The 16603-nt window shown below is 58.3% G+C and overlaps 6 protein-coding genes across 6 annotated transcripts; 4 read left to right on the top strand and 2 right to left on the bottom strand.

Annotated features, from left to right (window-relative positions):
• Positions 1-3029: 3029 nt before the first annotated feature.
• On the bottom strand, positions 3030-4638 carry GGTG_00030 (hypothetical protein; the record flags this gene model as incomplete). The annotated part of the gene is made up of 4 exons (XM_009217769.1): positions 4514-4638; positions 4423-4449; positions 4114-4302; positions 3030-3666 (listed from the first exon to the last, which is right to left on the bottom strand). Exons 1-4 carry the CDS (start codon positions 4522-4524, stop codon positions 3030-3032), a joined length of 864 nt encoding a protein of 287 aa, XP_009216033.1. The 5' UTR covers positions 4525-4638.
• Positions 4639-4663: 25 nt separating this feature from the next.
• GGTG_00029 (hypothetical protein) lies at positions 4664-5574 on the top strand (the record flags this gene model as incomplete). The annotated part of the gene is made up of 2 exons (XM_009217768.1): positions 4664-4729; positions 5122-5574. The coding sequence occupies 2 exons, from the start codon at positions 4664-4666 to the stop codon at positions 5572-5574; spliced, it is 519 nt and encodes a 172-aa protein (XP_009216032.1).
• A 1028-nt stretch (positions 5575-6602) lies between these two features.
• Positions 6603-7052, top strand: GGTG_00028 (hypothetical protein; the record flags this gene model as incomplete). The annotated part of the gene is made up of 2 exons (XM_009217767.1): positions 6603-6856; positions 6929-7052. The coding sequence occupies 2 exons, from the start codon at positions 6603-6605 to the stop codon at positions 7050-7052; spliced, it is 378 nt and encodes a 125-aa protein (XP_009216031.1).
• Positions 7053-11401: 4349 nt separating this feature from the next.
• GGTG_00027 (hypothetical protein) lies at positions 11402-14043 on the top strand. Its single transcript, XM_009217766.1, has 6 exons — positions 11402-11568; positions 11661-12014; positions 12131-12268; positions 12327-12433; positions 12520-13039; positions 13108-14043. The coding sequence occupies exons 1-6, from the start codon at positions 11473-11475 to the stop codon at positions 13912-13914; spliced, it is 2022 nt and encodes a 673-aa protein (XP_009216030.1). The 5' UTR covers positions 11402-11472; the 3' UTR covers positions 13915-14043.
• A 79-nt stretch (positions 14044-14122) lies between these two features.
• GGTG_00026 (ketol-acid reductoisomerase) lies at positions 14123-16212 on the top strand. Its single transcript, XM_009217765.1, has 5 exons — positions 14123-14455; positions 14547-14578; positions 14663-14941; positions 15030-15697; positions 15786-16212. The coding sequence occupies exons 1-5, from the start codon at positions 14257-14259 to the stop codon at positions 15811-15813; spliced, it is 1206 nt and encodes a 401-aa protein (XP_009216029.1). The 5' UTR covers positions 14123-14256; the 3' UTR covers positions 15814-16212.
• Positions 16067-16595, bottom strand: GGTG_00025 (haloacid dehalogenase; the record flags this gene model as incomplete). Its single annotated transcript, XM_009217764.1, has 1 exon — positions 16067-16595. A coding segment is annotated over one exon (449 nt), but the record flags the coding sequence as incomplete, so codon positions are not given.
• Between the last annotated feature and the right edge of the window lie 8 nt (positions 16596-16603).

The raw sequence follows: 16603 nt of genomic DNA, 5'->3' as shown, positions 1-16603 counted from the left end.
ATTGATCTTTTGCTTGGCAACAAATCAATCACAACTCCCAATTGCCTGCTGCCTGCTGCCTGCGACACGACGCCGCCATGTGACCACCTCTGCCACCCTGCCCGCCCAAGGAGCTGCTCGGCGCAATAATGGCCGAGCGTGTTGGTTCCCCCTGCAAGGCGACGAAGCCTCGGCATCCGTATCCGACCAAAAAGCTCTCCATACGACGGCCGCATGAGAGCTCCTGCGCACAGCTCCTCGGAGCTAAGGTATGTAAGGCACCTAGGTGTAGCCAGTCTCTCGATGGGTGGCTGCCTGCCTGCGCGTCGCCGGCGTCGGGGCCGTTTCCTCCTTCGGGCTCCTAAGTTTTTTTTTTNTTTTTTTGCAGCACAGCGGACCGGGGTTTGGGTTGGGCATGGGCTGCTGGCTCTCTCTCCTGTGGCTGAGTTCCCTGGACGGACCCCACTAGGCGACCCGACCTAGCCGAAGGCGGGCATGTTTTTCGCTGGCAGCATCCACTCTTGCGAGAGGAGAGAGGAGGACAAGTCGTCGAGTGGCAGTAAAGCGAACGACTCCTCCTCGTCGGCGGCGGCCAGCCAGCCCCAGACACAAGGGCGGGCGGCCAGAAAAGCCCACCGCTCTTCGTAAGCCGGGTGCTCATCATTTGATGCTACATCTCACGGGCAAAGAGCAGCCCAGGTGCGCAGGGTGGAGCCAGCTTGAGAAATCGGATCACTGGGTGGGCACTTTTGTGGCATCGCGCGCCGCGCTCAACCGCTTCTGCCTAGCCCGTGGTATGCCGGCCGGCCCCCGCAACGGCGATTCCGGGACCCCGTCATTGCACCACTGGCGGCAGGTAGGGTAGGTGTGTGGTAGGTGTGGTAATGTGCAGTCCAGTCCCTCTGCGGGCGTCGTGTCACGTTGCGGTCTGCAAGCCCGATGTGGTATAGCCCGACGCAGGTCGAGATGCACGCGAGACGCCCGCTTGGCCGGCTGGGAACTTTTGCAACCCTCCCAGCTGCAGCCCTGGGAAGGGAAGGGGGGGGGACGCATGTACGTCGGAGACCTGCAGCGACGGCAGCCCATACCCGATTTCTGAGCAGCACAACGGCCCGGCAATCTCGACTGTGAGAGAGAGTGTGTGAGAGATGGAGATATTCAATGTCCGAGACTGCCCGCAGGGGCGTCATCACACACCAGCGAACACAGTAAACATCTCAGCACCCCGACCCCTTCGACGCCCGCTCCGAGCCACCACCACCACCCCCACGGACGCTTTGTCATTCCAGGCCACCTACGGATTTGAATCACCGGCAACGCTGCGCCGAGCGCACACGGAGTGCCGATGACTAAGAAAGAGCAGGGCGAGGGAAACGAAACAAAAATAAAAATCTCACGTGGAAGGGGTGTGGCCGCTGCAACCCTGTGTGACGCTCCCCCTTCTCGCTTCGCTTGCCGGCGCTTAACTAATGAATGACGGATGACTATCTCCCCAAGTTTGGGGGAAGGGGTCCTCCAGAGGCACCCGGGCTTCGGTTGCTTCTGATTTACCTTGCATGAAAATAGACGGCGGAAGAGAGCAAGCCCCATCTTGCATCTCTTGGGGGAGGGATGCAAGCACAACGGCAACAACGACCGCATGCGCAGACTGGTCCCGATACGGGCGGCTGCATGTGCATGGATCTGATCTTGGGCGCGCGCGCAACTCAAATCCGTGTGGAGGCAGTACGTAGCGTGGTAGCAGCAAGCATACAGATGCAGGTTTGAGCGGCGGTCAGCACGCACCACCCACCCACGCCTGCTACACACCCACACACGCCCGCACAGTTGCAGATCTTCAGTCTTGCTGTTGCCAGACCTTTCCGGAAGGCCTTGGGGGTGTGGGCGTGTCCTTGATTACATACGACACGAGATCTACCTCGATGCGAGAGAGAGAGAGAGAGAGAGAGAGAGAGCAGATGGTGTAACCCGGGAAGGCACCAGATCCTCAGCGCAGGACGGCCGGGGCAGTGAGCCCGTCTCACAGCGCTGCAATTTGGGATTGGATCGCTCGTCTAGAAGCAGGCAAGTTTGTTGGGCGTAAAGTATCCAAAAGCAACAAAATCGAAGCCCGATATGGTAAATTGGCCGCATCCACACTGCAGCTCGAGATTGTGCGGCCAACTAGTTACCTTGGTTGACTCTCACCCGAGCACAGACTCTGCAAACGCACGCTGAGATCAGACGGCGCATTCCGACAGGAACCCGTAGGGCCCGGCGGCCCCTACTCAGTGGGTATACTAGATATGAGGTCATCGGACTGCGGCCGCCGTAGTGTGTTGGTTCGGGGCTCCCACCTCATCGCTCTCGAAAGATTGAAGCTGAAGCGGCAGTCATCGCCGAACCACTGCCCTGATCTGCGGTCCAAGTATGCCTCAGCGGGCTCTATCTTGCATGTTTCGGGAATCAAGCATTGCACAATGTAATCTCAGCAAGGCAGTTTTCATCTTCTTTCTTCGTTGCTGTCACATACAGGGCGGCCACTTTTGTGCATTTCTCCCTGCGCTAGCCTGTCGGTTCAAAATTCCAAGCCTAAAAGTGCCGTCAGACCAGGTTAGCTAATGTTCAGCGACAGGAGCAGATCTAAGGTAAGCTCACAGCAGCATGACATTGGGGCAGGTACTAGGGGCTAGACGGTGGTTGCACGGCTTCTGCACACGCCCCGTGCCGCACCGGAATTAGACATGGCATCCCGTGTACTGTACTCTCCTGCTTCTTCTTTTTTCGTTTCTTTTATTTTCTCTCTCACTCGATTCGCTTGTAGATTGAGGGTGGCCGCGGCCGGCTAAGGCGCCCGGTTCCTCCCTGTGGGACAGCAGCTCTGGCAGGGCAGCCGTAATACAGCGGCCCCCAGGGAGGCTCAAGCCACCCGCAAACCGTCAAACGTCCACCGTGCTCGCTTAATGGCAAGCACGAGCACCTCAGTGCCATGCATTTCCCAATTCCAAATCGATGTGGCTTCCGCGGCCAGGCAAACATGAGCGCATCACCTACAACCAGCGCATTACTCATTAGCTCCGTCTTGCTGTTCCCACGCCGCGCAGAGACCGCAATCCCGAGATGGCCACCACAGCCTCCCCCTTCTGCCTCCAGCCGGCCCCCAATCCCGTGTCGGCTCGGAGGTGCGTGGCTTGTGTCGGCGGTTGAGCAGCGCGGCGCTGTCGGTTAGCGCGTTTCTGTGCTTCACTTCCATTGCTGCGCTGTGCTGCGCTTTTGCTTTGCTTCCAGTGCTCGCCGTCAGGACTCGACCCGATGCGCCGCACTGTGTACCTGTGCCCATTTTCGAAAGGAGCTGCCAACCTATTCGCGATGAGGTGGTGTGTGGTGGTGGCGGGGGGAGCGCTCGCCGGTGATTGCAGCCCGATGGATCTGATCATCTTGCTGCTCCCACCCCTCCACAACAAGAGTTGTCCTCCCACCCATCGACAAGCCCATCGCGGAACCTGCAGGCCGTAACGGTCACGGTGTGGCGATGCCGTCTCCCATGCCTTTCTGCTTACTCCCTGGGGTGTGGCCGGCTCCACCTGACAAAGAACATGGAGGGGTTCCCATGCCGCTGGGACGGTAGGGCGGCCACTGACGATGCGAGCCAGCCCAGCCCACCACCACCCACCCACCACCGCCCAGTCAGACTCGACTCGACCCGGCCTGAGACAGTCATGCAATGCATGTCTCGATGAGAGCAGAGATCTCCCGGTCTGCCAACACGCAAAGGGAGGGGGCAGCCAAAATCAACTACCGGGTGCCAGACGCCTCTGCAGCTGCGAGGGAACAAACGCCCACGGTGATCTCTCCCGGCTGAGGCGCAAACCGATCGTCCCTGCACGCCCTGCCTCCTGGCTCTCTGCCGACACAAGAGTCCCCGTTTTACGACTGCCTAAAAGTCGCAGGTACATGCATCGTCTGCAAACCAACCACAAGAGTGATCAGCAGCAGATTAGATCGTTTGTTGCCCTCCTTCGTACATTTTTTTCGACCTGATTTGTTTTCCGCTCTTCCCTCGGCCTCGGCACTCATCTGCGTCGCCTTGTCAAGCCATTCCAAGAAAAGCCGGTCTCTGGCCTAGGTGTGTTCGCAATGGCAATTTTTAGATACAGGCTAACTCCAGCAGCTTGGTTCAAACTTGGCACGCTGCCCGGGCTCTTGGTAGGCGTCGAAACATGGAGCTGCGAATTGACAAGCGGACCACGACCAATGATGCAACCATCCTGGCTGGCCGAAAACCGTTCTGCTGCCACCTCATTGGTCGGATCCCGGGGCCCTTTGCCGGACAGGGGCCCTTGCCTAGCAAACCCGTTGCGGTCAGCAAACAAGAGGCCTCTCACCCACAAATGCCGATTCTGGCAGGTGTGGCTGGCGGGCATCGCTAAATTCAGCACCCGCCTAACGCTGGGACCCGCCTACCAGCGTTCGCGATGGGGAGCTCGACCACTAGAGAAACCCACCATCAGTGAGCTGTTCTCACCCATAGGAGTATCTGGTGGTGCATGCTCACCACCGCGACATCCATTACCCGGCCCGGCCGTTTGCTATCCGATACACACCACGCCCACTGTCCACTGCCCACTGCCATCGTCCCCCCTAAAATCTGCGGCTGACATGGAGCGAAGCTTCTTTTCCTCATGGCGAGCTCCGACTGTGCAAGATGCTCGAGCGGTCCCAGATGTCTCCCGGGCGCATGTGCCATGCAGGCCTGAGGACGGCGGCGCAAGTGAGTCAACGTGAGGCAGCTGCTCAACTTGCCTGCATGGCCCTCCCGGAGCTGTGTCCCGTGCTGGCATGTAGCCGGTCCCTGCCTTGCCTACCTGGGGCATGGCGGCGCCAGACTGCCGTGTACGCAACGGCGTACAACGCAAACCGGTATCATCTCGCGGCGGAGAGGCGTTGTTGACCGGGGAAAGGGTCTACCGGATCGATGAATTATTGATTAATTTAGGCTTCTGGTACCATGCCCGGTCCTGATCGGGCGGGACTTTTGGCCCCAGAGGAGGCCCTACGAGATACAGCACCAGCGCTGAGCTCGTGCTTCTCCCGGCCATTTGATGCCATCCGGGTGTTGTGGGGCCGACGCTGGTGCCCTTCAGGCCTCATGCATCTGTATAGCCGCCCGAGACAGGCACGCCAGAGAGCCCACAGCGGACCCAGCAGGCGGACCATCCATGGCGATACCCCCGTAGCTCCCCCATTGTCGCACCCGTCAAGTTGGACAACGCCGACGCTGCGGTGCCTGGACTCCCAAGCCTCGAGGCTTTTTCCTGGTATTCGTCTGGTCTCCCTTCGGGCTCTCCTTCTCCTGAACTCCTGAACAGAACACGCAGCCTGTCAACACCTGTCAACATGAACGATTCTGTCGGCTCCACACCCAGTCGCCTCTTGTTCCACAATCCAGGGCCGCAGCAAACGAGACAGACGCGATCGAACTGGCAATTGGAAACGGCCAATGGAAGCAGAACGCCCCCCGAGACCGACCTGTGCTGCGCTAGGGCCGGTCTGCTCACGCTGATCCCTCGGCGCCGCACGCACTGTGACTCCCTGTTGTCCAACTCGAAATCCTAGCGTTGGCCTTGTGGCCGCGGAGCAGTAGACGCAGCCGCCAGCCAGATAGGCGACAAGCGCAGCAGGACTCAATGGCACAATGGCACCCAGAAAGCATCAATGATCCCTGTCGGCGTCTTGTTTGCTTCTGTGGAACCCACTCTGGGACCCCTCCCTGTAGGGGCATGCACACGCCCCCCGCCATCCATCCCCTTCAGTCCGCTGTACCCACCCTCCCTCTCCTCACTGCCTTCGGTGGTTTTTCCCCTGCTTCGCATCCACACTGCTCCATACCGAGCCTCTTCTACCTCTCTACACCACGACTGCGCCATTCCGCGTTCTGATGTATCCTGTGCAAGCCATGACCCCCTGCGGCCACCAACCTGGCACCTGCATGCAGCAAGGCCTGCATTAGGTCAATTCTGTCATCCCATTCTATGCCAAAGTGAGATCTGGTGTCCTTGCTCCGGACGGCTGCTGCCTTAGATGTCGGTCAGTTTGGCGGACCCGCGCTGGCCTTATGACGAGGGCCGTAGCAGGCTGCAAAGCTATAAGGCTGCGATGGGCCCGTCGGCTAGTTCCTCACACTACCATACTCGTCCCCATCCCTTCACTCCCTTTCCGGTTGTTACCCCCCCTGTACTACCTGTTTTCCTTGACTCACCTGCTTCCTTAATTCTTTCCTACATCGTATTCTCCTGCGCCGGAGCACTCGCTTCCTGTCCATCTTCTTCTTGTCTGCCTTTTCCCTTGGCAACCCCCAAACCCCCTCGGCCGTTTCCGCCTCACGTGGCTTCTTGCCCCGGCCCTCGACTCACCAACAAAGCATCCTTACTGCCCCCATCGGGTCTTTGCGCCTGCTGCCTATCAGCCTTATAAGGACCTCGTCAGGCCAACCAACCTTTGTTCCTGGCTTGCCCCTTCACTTCATCCACTCTCGCTACAGTCTCGATCTCGATCCCAAGGCCTTTCCAATATCCACCTATAAGCGCACATCATCATACCCACCCACTCCCACCCACAGCTTCAGTCCCACAGCTTCAGTCAAAATGTGCTACCAACTCGTTGAGCTGTACTCGGCCTGCAAGTGCCTCTACTACCAACACGCCATCGACAGCTGCGCAAGCTATGGTCGACCGGGCCATCATGTCCAGCAACGAACCATCTACGTTGGCTACGCCTGCAGTGCCCACTCGTCAACTAGGGGGACCTACTCGTCCGAGTACAGCGGCCACGATAGGTACTCGGACTCTGGCTACTACAGCGGCCAGTCCTCGTCCAGGGGCTCGTCTGGCCACTACCGGTGAAAGGTCTCGTCTCCGGTGATGGGCTGCTGTCCGTGGCACTCGCCGCCACTGGAACGATTCGGCTTCAGGTGCTGGGCTACTTACCTGTACTCCTTCCGGGGAAGGTCCAGATCGCGAGCCCAGCTCCCGTCACAGCTCGCATTCCTCTTCGTGGGCCACGACCGCCTCACGCAGAGCTCCGCTCCGCCATGACGAGCGCCATTGACCGAGAGCCTGCGCACTCGCTCCCCGCCCCTGGCCGCAACCAACTCGAGCGCCGGCGGATGCCTGAAGCATGCCAAGAACAAGAGCGCATGCCCGTTATCGGAGACAAAATGACGAAGAATAAAGAGGGGGATTTAGCTCACGGGCCCTACCGAGTCAACAAACATCGAGGTTTTCGTACGACGCACATCTGCAGCACCAAATATCTGACCGCCGACCACGGCGCTCCTCGTGACCGACCAGCCGCCTTGGCCGCCCGGCCCGATCCTTGGCACCCGCCACCGCCTCTCATTGCTCCTCTACGGCCCACAATCGCTCGTCCGGGCCGACGAGTTTCCTTTCCGCTTCCCGCGATTTCTTTCCAGCAGCATTTTCGAGGGTTTCCATCTCTCAGTTCCTGAGCATAGCGTCCGGCGGCCATCTTTTTTTATCGATTCCCCTTTTGGCATTCGACCTGGCAGTGTACCATTGCCTAATCCAAGCCACGGTCATCGTTTTCCTTATCTCGCTACCACGACAACTGACGCTCTCCGGAATTTGGCAACGACGCCACGATTCATCACGACGAACGGTCAATCTTCACTTCTTATACCCGCTTGTCGGGGAGCAGTTTGTCCTTTTGTTTTTCCACTTTTGGGGACATGGTCCATGTTTGTTCATCTCTGCTCTTTTGATACATCGCTTATCTGGGACGGGTTATACCAGGCGTTCGGGAATGGGCAAGACGTCCTTGACATTCGGGATGGGTTTGACTTTCACTTGGGGATCTTTGTGTCTTTTTGGGTCTGTTTCAATATGTGAGCACATCTCCATGAGAGGCTCTGTCCTGTTTGTTTCCGGTCTCTTATGTACGCCTTCTGCATTTTCATTAGCAAGCTTGGTCCTTGTATTGCATTCTTGTTTTTCTTTGGACCATGTTCTTGGATGGCGCCCAGGTTCGCACACCGCCATGGTCACTTTTCTTGTTTCCTTGCGTCTGGATTAGAGACTAATACCCGCTCTGGAAGTGGGCCGAACGGCGGGCCGCGGGCCAGGCTGAAGCAACTCGGGCCTGAGCTATCTACCATTACGAGAATGCTGGGAGGAGCTGGTCTCCGCGGGACGTTCTTGAGCTCAGAATCACTTTTCCTATCGTTCGCCTGTTTTGTTTCCCACCCTTGCGTTAGCCCACCACCGCTACTGGCTGGAGAGCTTACGGCCATCTTTTGCTTTATTTTTCGTCTGGATACGGAGAGCAGCTGCCGTCGCTTGTTTCCAGGGAGTGTGCTGGTGCGCAACGAGAAAACAACGGGCACGGGGTCCCCACCGCATACAAAAAAATTACCCATATAGCAGATAGCGGGCCGTCATGCCAAGAAGGCAAGAGGCCAGACCAAAATCCAACGAGACTCTACTCATTCTTCCTGTCCAAAAACCGGCTCCTGATATTTTGAACTTGGCCCAAAACAGCAAAAAGAAAGTGAAGCCGATTTCGGTCGGTAGTACGGCTCCTGCCACGACCCTTGAAAAGGGCGCGGTGGGGCCAATCACAATCCGATGTTTAGCCCAGCAGCCTCCACCGCAAGGCAGAATTCACAGCCACACACCGTTGGTCAGGGGATCCCCATTGAGAGCCCGCACGTGGCGCAAACCGCCCCGTGTTCGGGGCATTCAGGAGCCAGAAAAGAAAAGTCGTTGTTTTCCTTTCCCCCTGGCCCGAGTGGTTACCCAGTAAGCAGGGTTTGGGGGCATCCGGCTGCGCCGAAAGAAGGGGAAGGATGAGGTTTTGTTCGCGAGGGGGTTGCGATTTTCCCTGCCCGTCTGATGTGTGTATGTATGTGTGTGTGTGTGGCTGTTGAGGTTGTGGCGACATGGAGCATTTTTCTCAATTGACAGGATCTTGTTTCTCGAAATGTTTTCGATTTCCTCTTTCGTCAGCTTTTCCCTGGCGGGCGGATAATACCCACATCCCGCCCGGGAGGTATTTTTGGCACAAATGCGATTTCTTTTCGGCGATTGCGCGACCCCAGTTAATGGAAAAGACCATCAACTGACCAACCAAAGCCGGGGTCCCACACCCCCGGGATCGACCTTACATTGGGTTGCATATGGGTTTTTTTTTTTGACAGATGGATGGATGGATGGATGGATGGATGGATGATTTTGCTGACTGCGTCGGCATGGTACATGCACTGTACACTCATCCGCACCATTGCGCTACAACTTCTTTTGTTGACAGGTTGCATGCAACCCCCGTTATGTCCTAGTCGCACAGCATTTACGCGCGTCTGCTTCTTTTACGCGCGCTTCAGACCCCTTCGCTTGTCGGTCCGCGCACATCCTCTGTTTTTTTCAGGGGCATGATCGCCAAGGGTGGGTACCCCTGGCGTTGCTTGGATTAAGCGAGGAAACAACGGACAAGGGAGAAAACGAAAACCAGGTCCGGAACCTTGGGCCGAAGCCGAACGGTGCGTGGCGGGGTGGACTTGTTTGTTTCCCTCTTTTCGAGTGGATATGATTTCTTTTCCCTTTTGCTTCTCGGACCATTCTCCACACGAAGACCGCCTCCCCCTTTTCTTTCGTCTTATCTTTTGCTGGTTCTAGAACTTCTTTCCCTGTTGGTTTGTTGGCCCCCTCGCCTTTCCCCCACCTTGAACGCTCCCCGCCAAGTTCGGTATTCGGATTCTTTCCCGCGGACTTCGCCGGGCTGTTAGCCTCGACAGTTCGGGCTCCCTTCCACTCAACGGTGTCCGGACGATTAGGCCTGGCGAGCACCTGGTCGACGAGCCGGGGCTGCTGCATCAGCCTCTCTACTAGCTTCGGCGGACTCGGGAGGACAAAAAAAGAAACAGCCTCGACATGGCTGTTGATTGGCGCCACCGTTCAACGCCGATAAAGAATGCGCCTCTCCCGCTCCCCCACCGCAAGGTGGACTTGACTGCTCCTTTTCACCGCTCAATCTTTTGTTCACCCCGTGGGGGGGGGGGGGGGGGGGGGCTTATCTGCCCGTTCGTCCCACCCTGGCATCGTTTTCGAATTCTGGTTTACTCGACTCCCGGGTTGTGGGGGTGGCTCAACCCTGGTGGCGTAAGGCTTGAGCTGGGCCGCACTCGATTTGCTAGCCCAGCCCACACAGCCCAGTCCAGATCCCTCGACCGGTTGTCATGGCAGGATCCGGGTTGCGACACACGAGCACTCCCCGCTCATGCGGAAAGGCATCACTGCTGTAAAGGACGAGAATCCTTGCTAGCCGGGAGCCGGGAATCGACTTCTCTTCCGTAGATGGCGCCCCTGTTTTTTTTTATGTTTTTTTTTTTGTTTTTTTTAGTCTTGCTTGCTAGAAGCCACGATGCTTCCCTTTGCGGCGCTGGTGGCTGTGCTTAAACATACTAAACCCATACGTGACCGTTACGGCTGTGCGACTGCGCAATGTGCCGCTCACACTTGTTGGTGTGTCGGGGCGAGGCAGGATCGATCCGACGTGGGGTGAGTGCTCGACGAGCAAAGACAGCCTCGAGGAAAAGCAGTGGGAGGAGCGTGCACGGCACGGCATGTGTACCCGCAGGAGCAAAGAAGATCAGGCAGGCTGCCGTATCCAAGCCCGCAGGCCTGGAGGGGGAATCCCGTGGGTTCGGGTTCCTGCCGGGCGGGTGGGTGTGGGTTGTGTGATTTGCGCGTCCCTTTTCCTTTTGGCCCCCCCGTTTGCCAGCCATGGCAAGGCCCGCCTCGGCCCCCCAAGCGAATATTGTTTCAGCATCCCGGGGGGTGGGTGTGCGCGTTCAACTGCCGCTTCCGCTCGCCTTTGGGATTCGTCGGGGGCATCCCGCGTTTCACTGCTTCGGCGAGGGGCTCGTGGCGGCGGCGGTGGTCATTCTCCCCCCCAAAGGCACCGCCCTTGGCGTGCTTGCTTTGGGAATCTAAATATATCTCGGCTATGCGTTTTTAGTGGCTTGTCCGTTTTGAAACTAATGGCAGGGCGGCGCCGCCCGTCTTCAATTGTGGCGCCTTCTTATCTGCTCGTGATATCCAGAGTTGGGTCGTCGCCCGGCTTCCTGAGGCTGAGGCTCGTGCGGCATACAGGAAACAAAGCGAAGCCGAATACACCTGTGATGCGTACTCACTCACCTCACCCACACAAGGGGTAGTAGTCTTAGGCCTAGGGACCCCAATTGGTTAGGTACCTAGTGCTGTGAGGCCTTCCTATTGAAGCATTTTTGGCCTTCTTCTTGCCTCACGAATCTCAGGTGCTTTGTCAGCTTCGAGCCCCACCGATCCAAACCTGCGGGTACAGTGGGTCATCCTTCTGGGGATGGGCACCTTTCCAGAAACGCGTTTCCGGAAAGCGCGCCGCCCATCACAGCCTCACCCATACGTATTCGCATGCCAAAACCCCATTCATAGAAGCCTACGATCAATATCCATTGGCAGGATGAGCGCCGTGCCCACCACAGAGCAGTACATCGAGCGGGCAAGGCAATACTATGCTGACGGAAATGCTGTCAAGGCCCTCAACTACTTTGAGAAGGTGAGTGCTCCCCACGATGTATGGCCCACGCCGGTCCGTAACTGCACGCTGACAAGCGGACCAACTCGTGGTACAAAAAAACCCCCCAAAAGGCTTGCCTGAGCTGTCCCTGCAACAAAAAAGCCCGAGACAGGCGCCGGGCGTACATGATAGAATGCACCAAGGCCGGATCAGCCCCGGACGCCCTGGAGCCTTCGGTGGATCGTCGGCCATGTACGTGCCTTGACGTTGAGGAGCGCATCACCGGGGGCCTCCGCGGCTTCGCCTCTGCCGCCCGTATTGCCGCCCGGCCTTGCACGTGCGGCGCCGACTTGCAGCCGTGCAGTAGGGACCTGCACGTCTCGGCCCTGGACGGAGCAGCCGCCGCCTTCGAGGCCTCCAGGGACTATTCGAGGGCCTATCGCACCGGGCTGCTCCTCGTGCGTATGGCTTCCAGCAAGCCCCAGGTACGTCTGGCGAGTTTCTTTTCGCCGCGCACCGGATTCGGTGTCCCATCGGGACAGGGGCTTTGCCTCGCTCGCCTAGAACCCAATCTCTGGAAGATTCTAATGTGCTGTGATAGGGATATCTGAGAACCGCAAAGGTGTTTCCAGCAGCGCATCCGGACAGCACGGACGGCGACCGGATCATGAGATCCATATATCGCTACGCCTTGGCGAATGTCTCTGCTAAGAACCCAGACGACTCGAAAAGGCTGGCGGTAGGCGGATATCCTGTCACTGTTAGTTTCTGGGCTCTTGTTGACCCGCCTCACTCAGATGATCTCCAAGCTTCTCGGAAGCTTTAGTCGAACAGACCCGGTGATTCGCCTGCCGAACGAGGTCACTCTGATGATTTTCCGAGAGCTCTCTCTCAAGTCACGATTGTATGTCACCTCTCCTGGGCCTTACCAAAGGGCTTATAAAGCCATCCTTTGAGCTTGTGGAAGACAGACTGACAACCACCACGTAGGAACTGCCTGCAAGTCTCAAAAGCCTGGGCTAGCTTTACCACGTCGGGAGCTGCGAGAATCATGTGGCAAGAGCTCGATTTCATCCCAAAGAAGGCGCCCTCGATGAGCACCCTGGGCAAGCTTTTCCGATATTCCGATTCGTTGGTAGATGGCCGCAGGGCGCCGACAACAAAGCGTGTCAGGATCCGTAACTGGGAAGCTTTTGTCTTGAACCACCAGAAACTGGTAATGCTCACGAGCTTGCCGCGGCTGGAGCACCTCGAGTGCCTCCATCCCAAGGCTATCTCATCTCTCACTCTCCCTGTGTTCCCCCGTAGCCCGCCTAACGCATCACTCACGACACTCATCCTGGACTGCTGCCACCAAGGCGTGGATTTGGCGGTGCTCGAACCTCTGTTCCCTCGCCTAGAACATCTAGAAATAACCAGGGCTGCCACGGGTGATGTTTTTTGGCCGTGTCGGCTTGAAAACTTGAAGTTCTTACGGTTCAGCATGTCAAATCGCCGACCTTTCTTTGCCGTAAGTTGCCCCTGATATTCTCGCATCTTTGATTTCGCATCTGACTTGCAATTGCGTACCCCACCCAGCGAGAGATCGGAAATTCCCTTCCGAATCTCGAGCAGCTCTACTTGGACAGACTCGTATTGTCTACTCTTCCCGACTTGGTTGAAACGGGACACCCACTGCCTAAGCTGAAATGCCTGTTTATCGGCAAAGACATATCTCTGGCTCCTGTGAGCCCGGATTTAAGAGTGTTGCCGCCCCTTCCAGATTCGCTTCGCGTCCTCCACCTGGAGACCCAGGACTACGAAATTTTCAAGGAGTTGTTACAATGCCCGGAACCCCTGACCCGTCCCAACTTCGCCCAGCTCGAACATTTCGCCTTCCCGGCCAACTCGTACAACGTGGACGAGGCCCTGGAGCTGCTGCTGCCCAGCCTCAAGGCCGGCTCCCTGCGCACCCTAGGCCTCGGCATGCCCTTCTCCGACCCGACTGCCCCGGGGCTGAGCGAGCAGGACTCGGCGGCGCGCATCCAGCGCTTCGTCGCCGATCCGGCACTGCTGTCGTCGGTGACGACGGTCGGCATGTCCGGGTTCCGCTTCGCCAGCGCCTCGTACCGCGCCAGCCTGTCGGCCGAACCGTTCGCCGCCTGGGTCAAGAACTTCCCCAATGCCCGCGTCGTCCACGCCTACCCGGAGCCGTTCGAGAACGCGGGCGAGGTCGTGCCGGCCCTCGTCAAGGCCGTCGACGGTGTCAGGGTCATCTACCAGAACTGTCTGCGCGGCGAGCTGCGCTCCCGCGTGCTCCCCTGGGCCGCCAAGAAGGGCGTGCAGATAGTTGACACCAGGAACCCGTGGGTGCCTGCCCGGTTTCCTTATGTGTGGGCGAATTGATACTTTTCCCAACGATGTACATATACGTAATACATTCCGAGATCCTGTTAGATTTTAGCGATTAGTGCTCTACGATTTCTTATTGGTGGGCATGCCGATCTCCCCCAGCTTCCAGCCCCAAGACCCCACACCGCGACGTGACGACCCCTGACTGGACGCTCCGATGTCGCAGCCTCTTAGAAAATTCTGTCCCCACCATCCACTGGAGCTCCGATGTCCCATCACAAATAAGGCGAGCAACTCTCGCAAGCTCAACTTGGCCTCCCTTCTCCCCCTTTCAACCCACAGCCCGCTCCCATTGCCCTCGATTCCCCCCATTCACTTCCCTTCACCCTCCCAATCATGTCCGCTCGCAGCCTCTCCAAGGCCCTGCGGCCAATGGCCCGCCAATTGGCCTCGCCGGCCGTTCAGAGGCGGACTTTTGTTGCCGCCGCCAACATGGTGAGGGCCTCGGCCGTTGCCAGGAAAGCTACTCCTGCCCGGCAGCAGATTCGTGGCGTCAAGACCATTGACTTTGCGGGCGCTCCCGAGCAGGTCTGGGGTATGTGGCAATCTGTCCGGCTCAGCCCAAAGTGACATGTTGTCCCCTTTGGCGGGGCTGCCTTTTACTGATTATCGTCCTCTTGTTGCAGAGCGTGCCGACTGGCCCAAGGAGAAGCTGCTGGTGAGTCATGCCCTCCCTCAACCGAGGATGAAAAGATGCGCAGAATATGTGTGAAGAGTCTCTAACACGACCAAATCACTGCAGGAGTACTTCAAGGACGACACCCTCGCCCTCATCGGCTACGGCTCCCAGGGACACGGCCAGGGCCTGAACCTTCGCGACAACGGCCTGAACGTCGTCATCGGCGTGCGGAAGGATGGCAAGTCGTGGAAGGATGCCATCCAGGACGGCTGGGTCCCGGGCAAGAACCTCTTCGAGGTCGACGAGGCCATCTCGCGCGGTTCCATCGTCATGAACCTGCTCAGCGATGCCGCCCAGAGCGAGACCTGGCCCCACATCAAGCCCCAGATCACCAAGGGCAAGGTAAGCACCCATTCCTGATCTTGTTGCTTCTGACCACTTCTGGGGATCCAGCCGAGCTGACAATCCCCTGTCCTCGCTTCCGACAAAGACCCTCTACTTCTCGCACGGTTTCTCCCCAGTGTTCAAGGACCTTACCAAGGTCGAGGTGCCATCGGACGTCGACGTCATCCTGTGCGCGCCCAAGGGCTCCGGCCGCACCGTCCGCTCTCTGTTCCGTGAGGGCCGTGGCATCAACTCGTCCTTCGCCGTGTACCAGGATGTCACCGGCAAGGCCCAGGAGAAGGCCATCGCGCTGGGCGTCGCCATCGGCAGCGGCTACCTGTACAAGACCACCTTTGAGAAGGAGGTCTACTCGGACCTGTACGGTGAGCGTGGCTGCCTGATGGGCGGTATTCACGGCATGTTCCTGGCCCAGTACGAGGTTCTGCGCGAGCGTGGCCACAGCCCCTCGGAGGCCTTCAACGAGACGGTTGAGGAGGCTACCCAGTCGCTGTACCCGCTCATTGGCGCCAACGGCATGGACTGGATGTACGAGGCCTGCTCCACCACCGCCCGCCGTGGCGCCATCGACTGGTCGCCCCGCTTCAAGGACGCCCTGAAGCCCGTCTTCAACCAGCTGTACGACTCGGTCAAGGACGGCTCCGAGACCAAGCGCTCGCTCGAGTACAACAGCCAGAAGGACTACCGCGACAAGTACGAGGCCGAGATGGAGGAGATCCGCAACCTGGAGATCTGGAGGGCAGGCAAGGCCGTCCGGTATGTACCCACCGACTCCCCGCACGAAACCGCCTCGACCAATAGGGAGCCATTGCGTGCCTTTGCTAACATTATATACCATCAACAGCTCCCTCCGCCCTGAGAACCAGAAGTAAAATGCTGTGTTGCTATATACAACGAGGGATTGGGCGTGGAAAGCGTCGCACGGATCGGTTGCGGTGTGGCGGGATCTGGGCGTGATAACAACCCGTGTTCTCGCTCAGTCATCTTTTGGGTCGGGATCCTGGGAAAAAGGCTTGGTCAAAAGTTCACGTCTCTTCTCGAAAAGTAAAGGGGCTGCTTTCTTTCGGTTCTGTCTATCTCGGTCTGGTCTCATATCTCTTTTGCTTTTTCTTTGCATATCGATACCTCGGCAATATTCAAAATGGTTCCATTCACTCCTCTCACGCTATCTCGCTGGAGGTACAGGATGAGTTGTAAATCAAGGATTATGGAGCTGTCGAATCACCTAGGCGCCGAGCGAGCTCCAGGAAACCATCGCTATCGAGCGGGATCCAAATATCCACCCATTCCCGGGCGTCCTTGTAACGGTCATCATGCTCGTCCCACTCCTCCTCGCCGAGCCTTTCAACATAAATGGTCCTGAGCCCGCAAGCTCTCGCTCCAACGAGGTCCTTGAGGTGAGCAGCGACCATGGCGACCTGGTCCGGCCGGAGCCCGAGCGCCCCGGCCGCGCCGAGGTATGTGCTCGGGTGCGGCTTGTAGGCGCCAAAGTCCTCGGACGAGAGGAGGCGGTCGAAACCCAGCGCGCCGTGGGCGTCGAGGTCGCGCAGGAGCGACCGGTTCCCGTTGGACAGCGTGGCGGCGACGAGGCCGCCGCGGCCGCCGAGGCGCTGCAGCTCGCAGATGCCGGCCGCGGCGTCGGGCCACGGCGCCAGCGCGTGC

The sequence above is a fragment of the Gaeumannomyces tritici genome (genome assembly GCF_000145635.1).
Source record: "Gaeumannomyces tritici R3-111a-1 unplaced genomic scaffold supercont2.1, whole genome shotgun sequence".
NCBI classification, from domain to species: Eukaryota; Fungi; Ascomycota; class Sordariomycetes; order Magnaporthales; family Magnaporthaceae; genus Gaeumannomyces; species Gaeumannomyces tritici.
The sequence above is the reverse complement of the archived record's forward strand: the minus strand, read 5'-3'. Positions and strand labels throughout refer to the sequence as shown.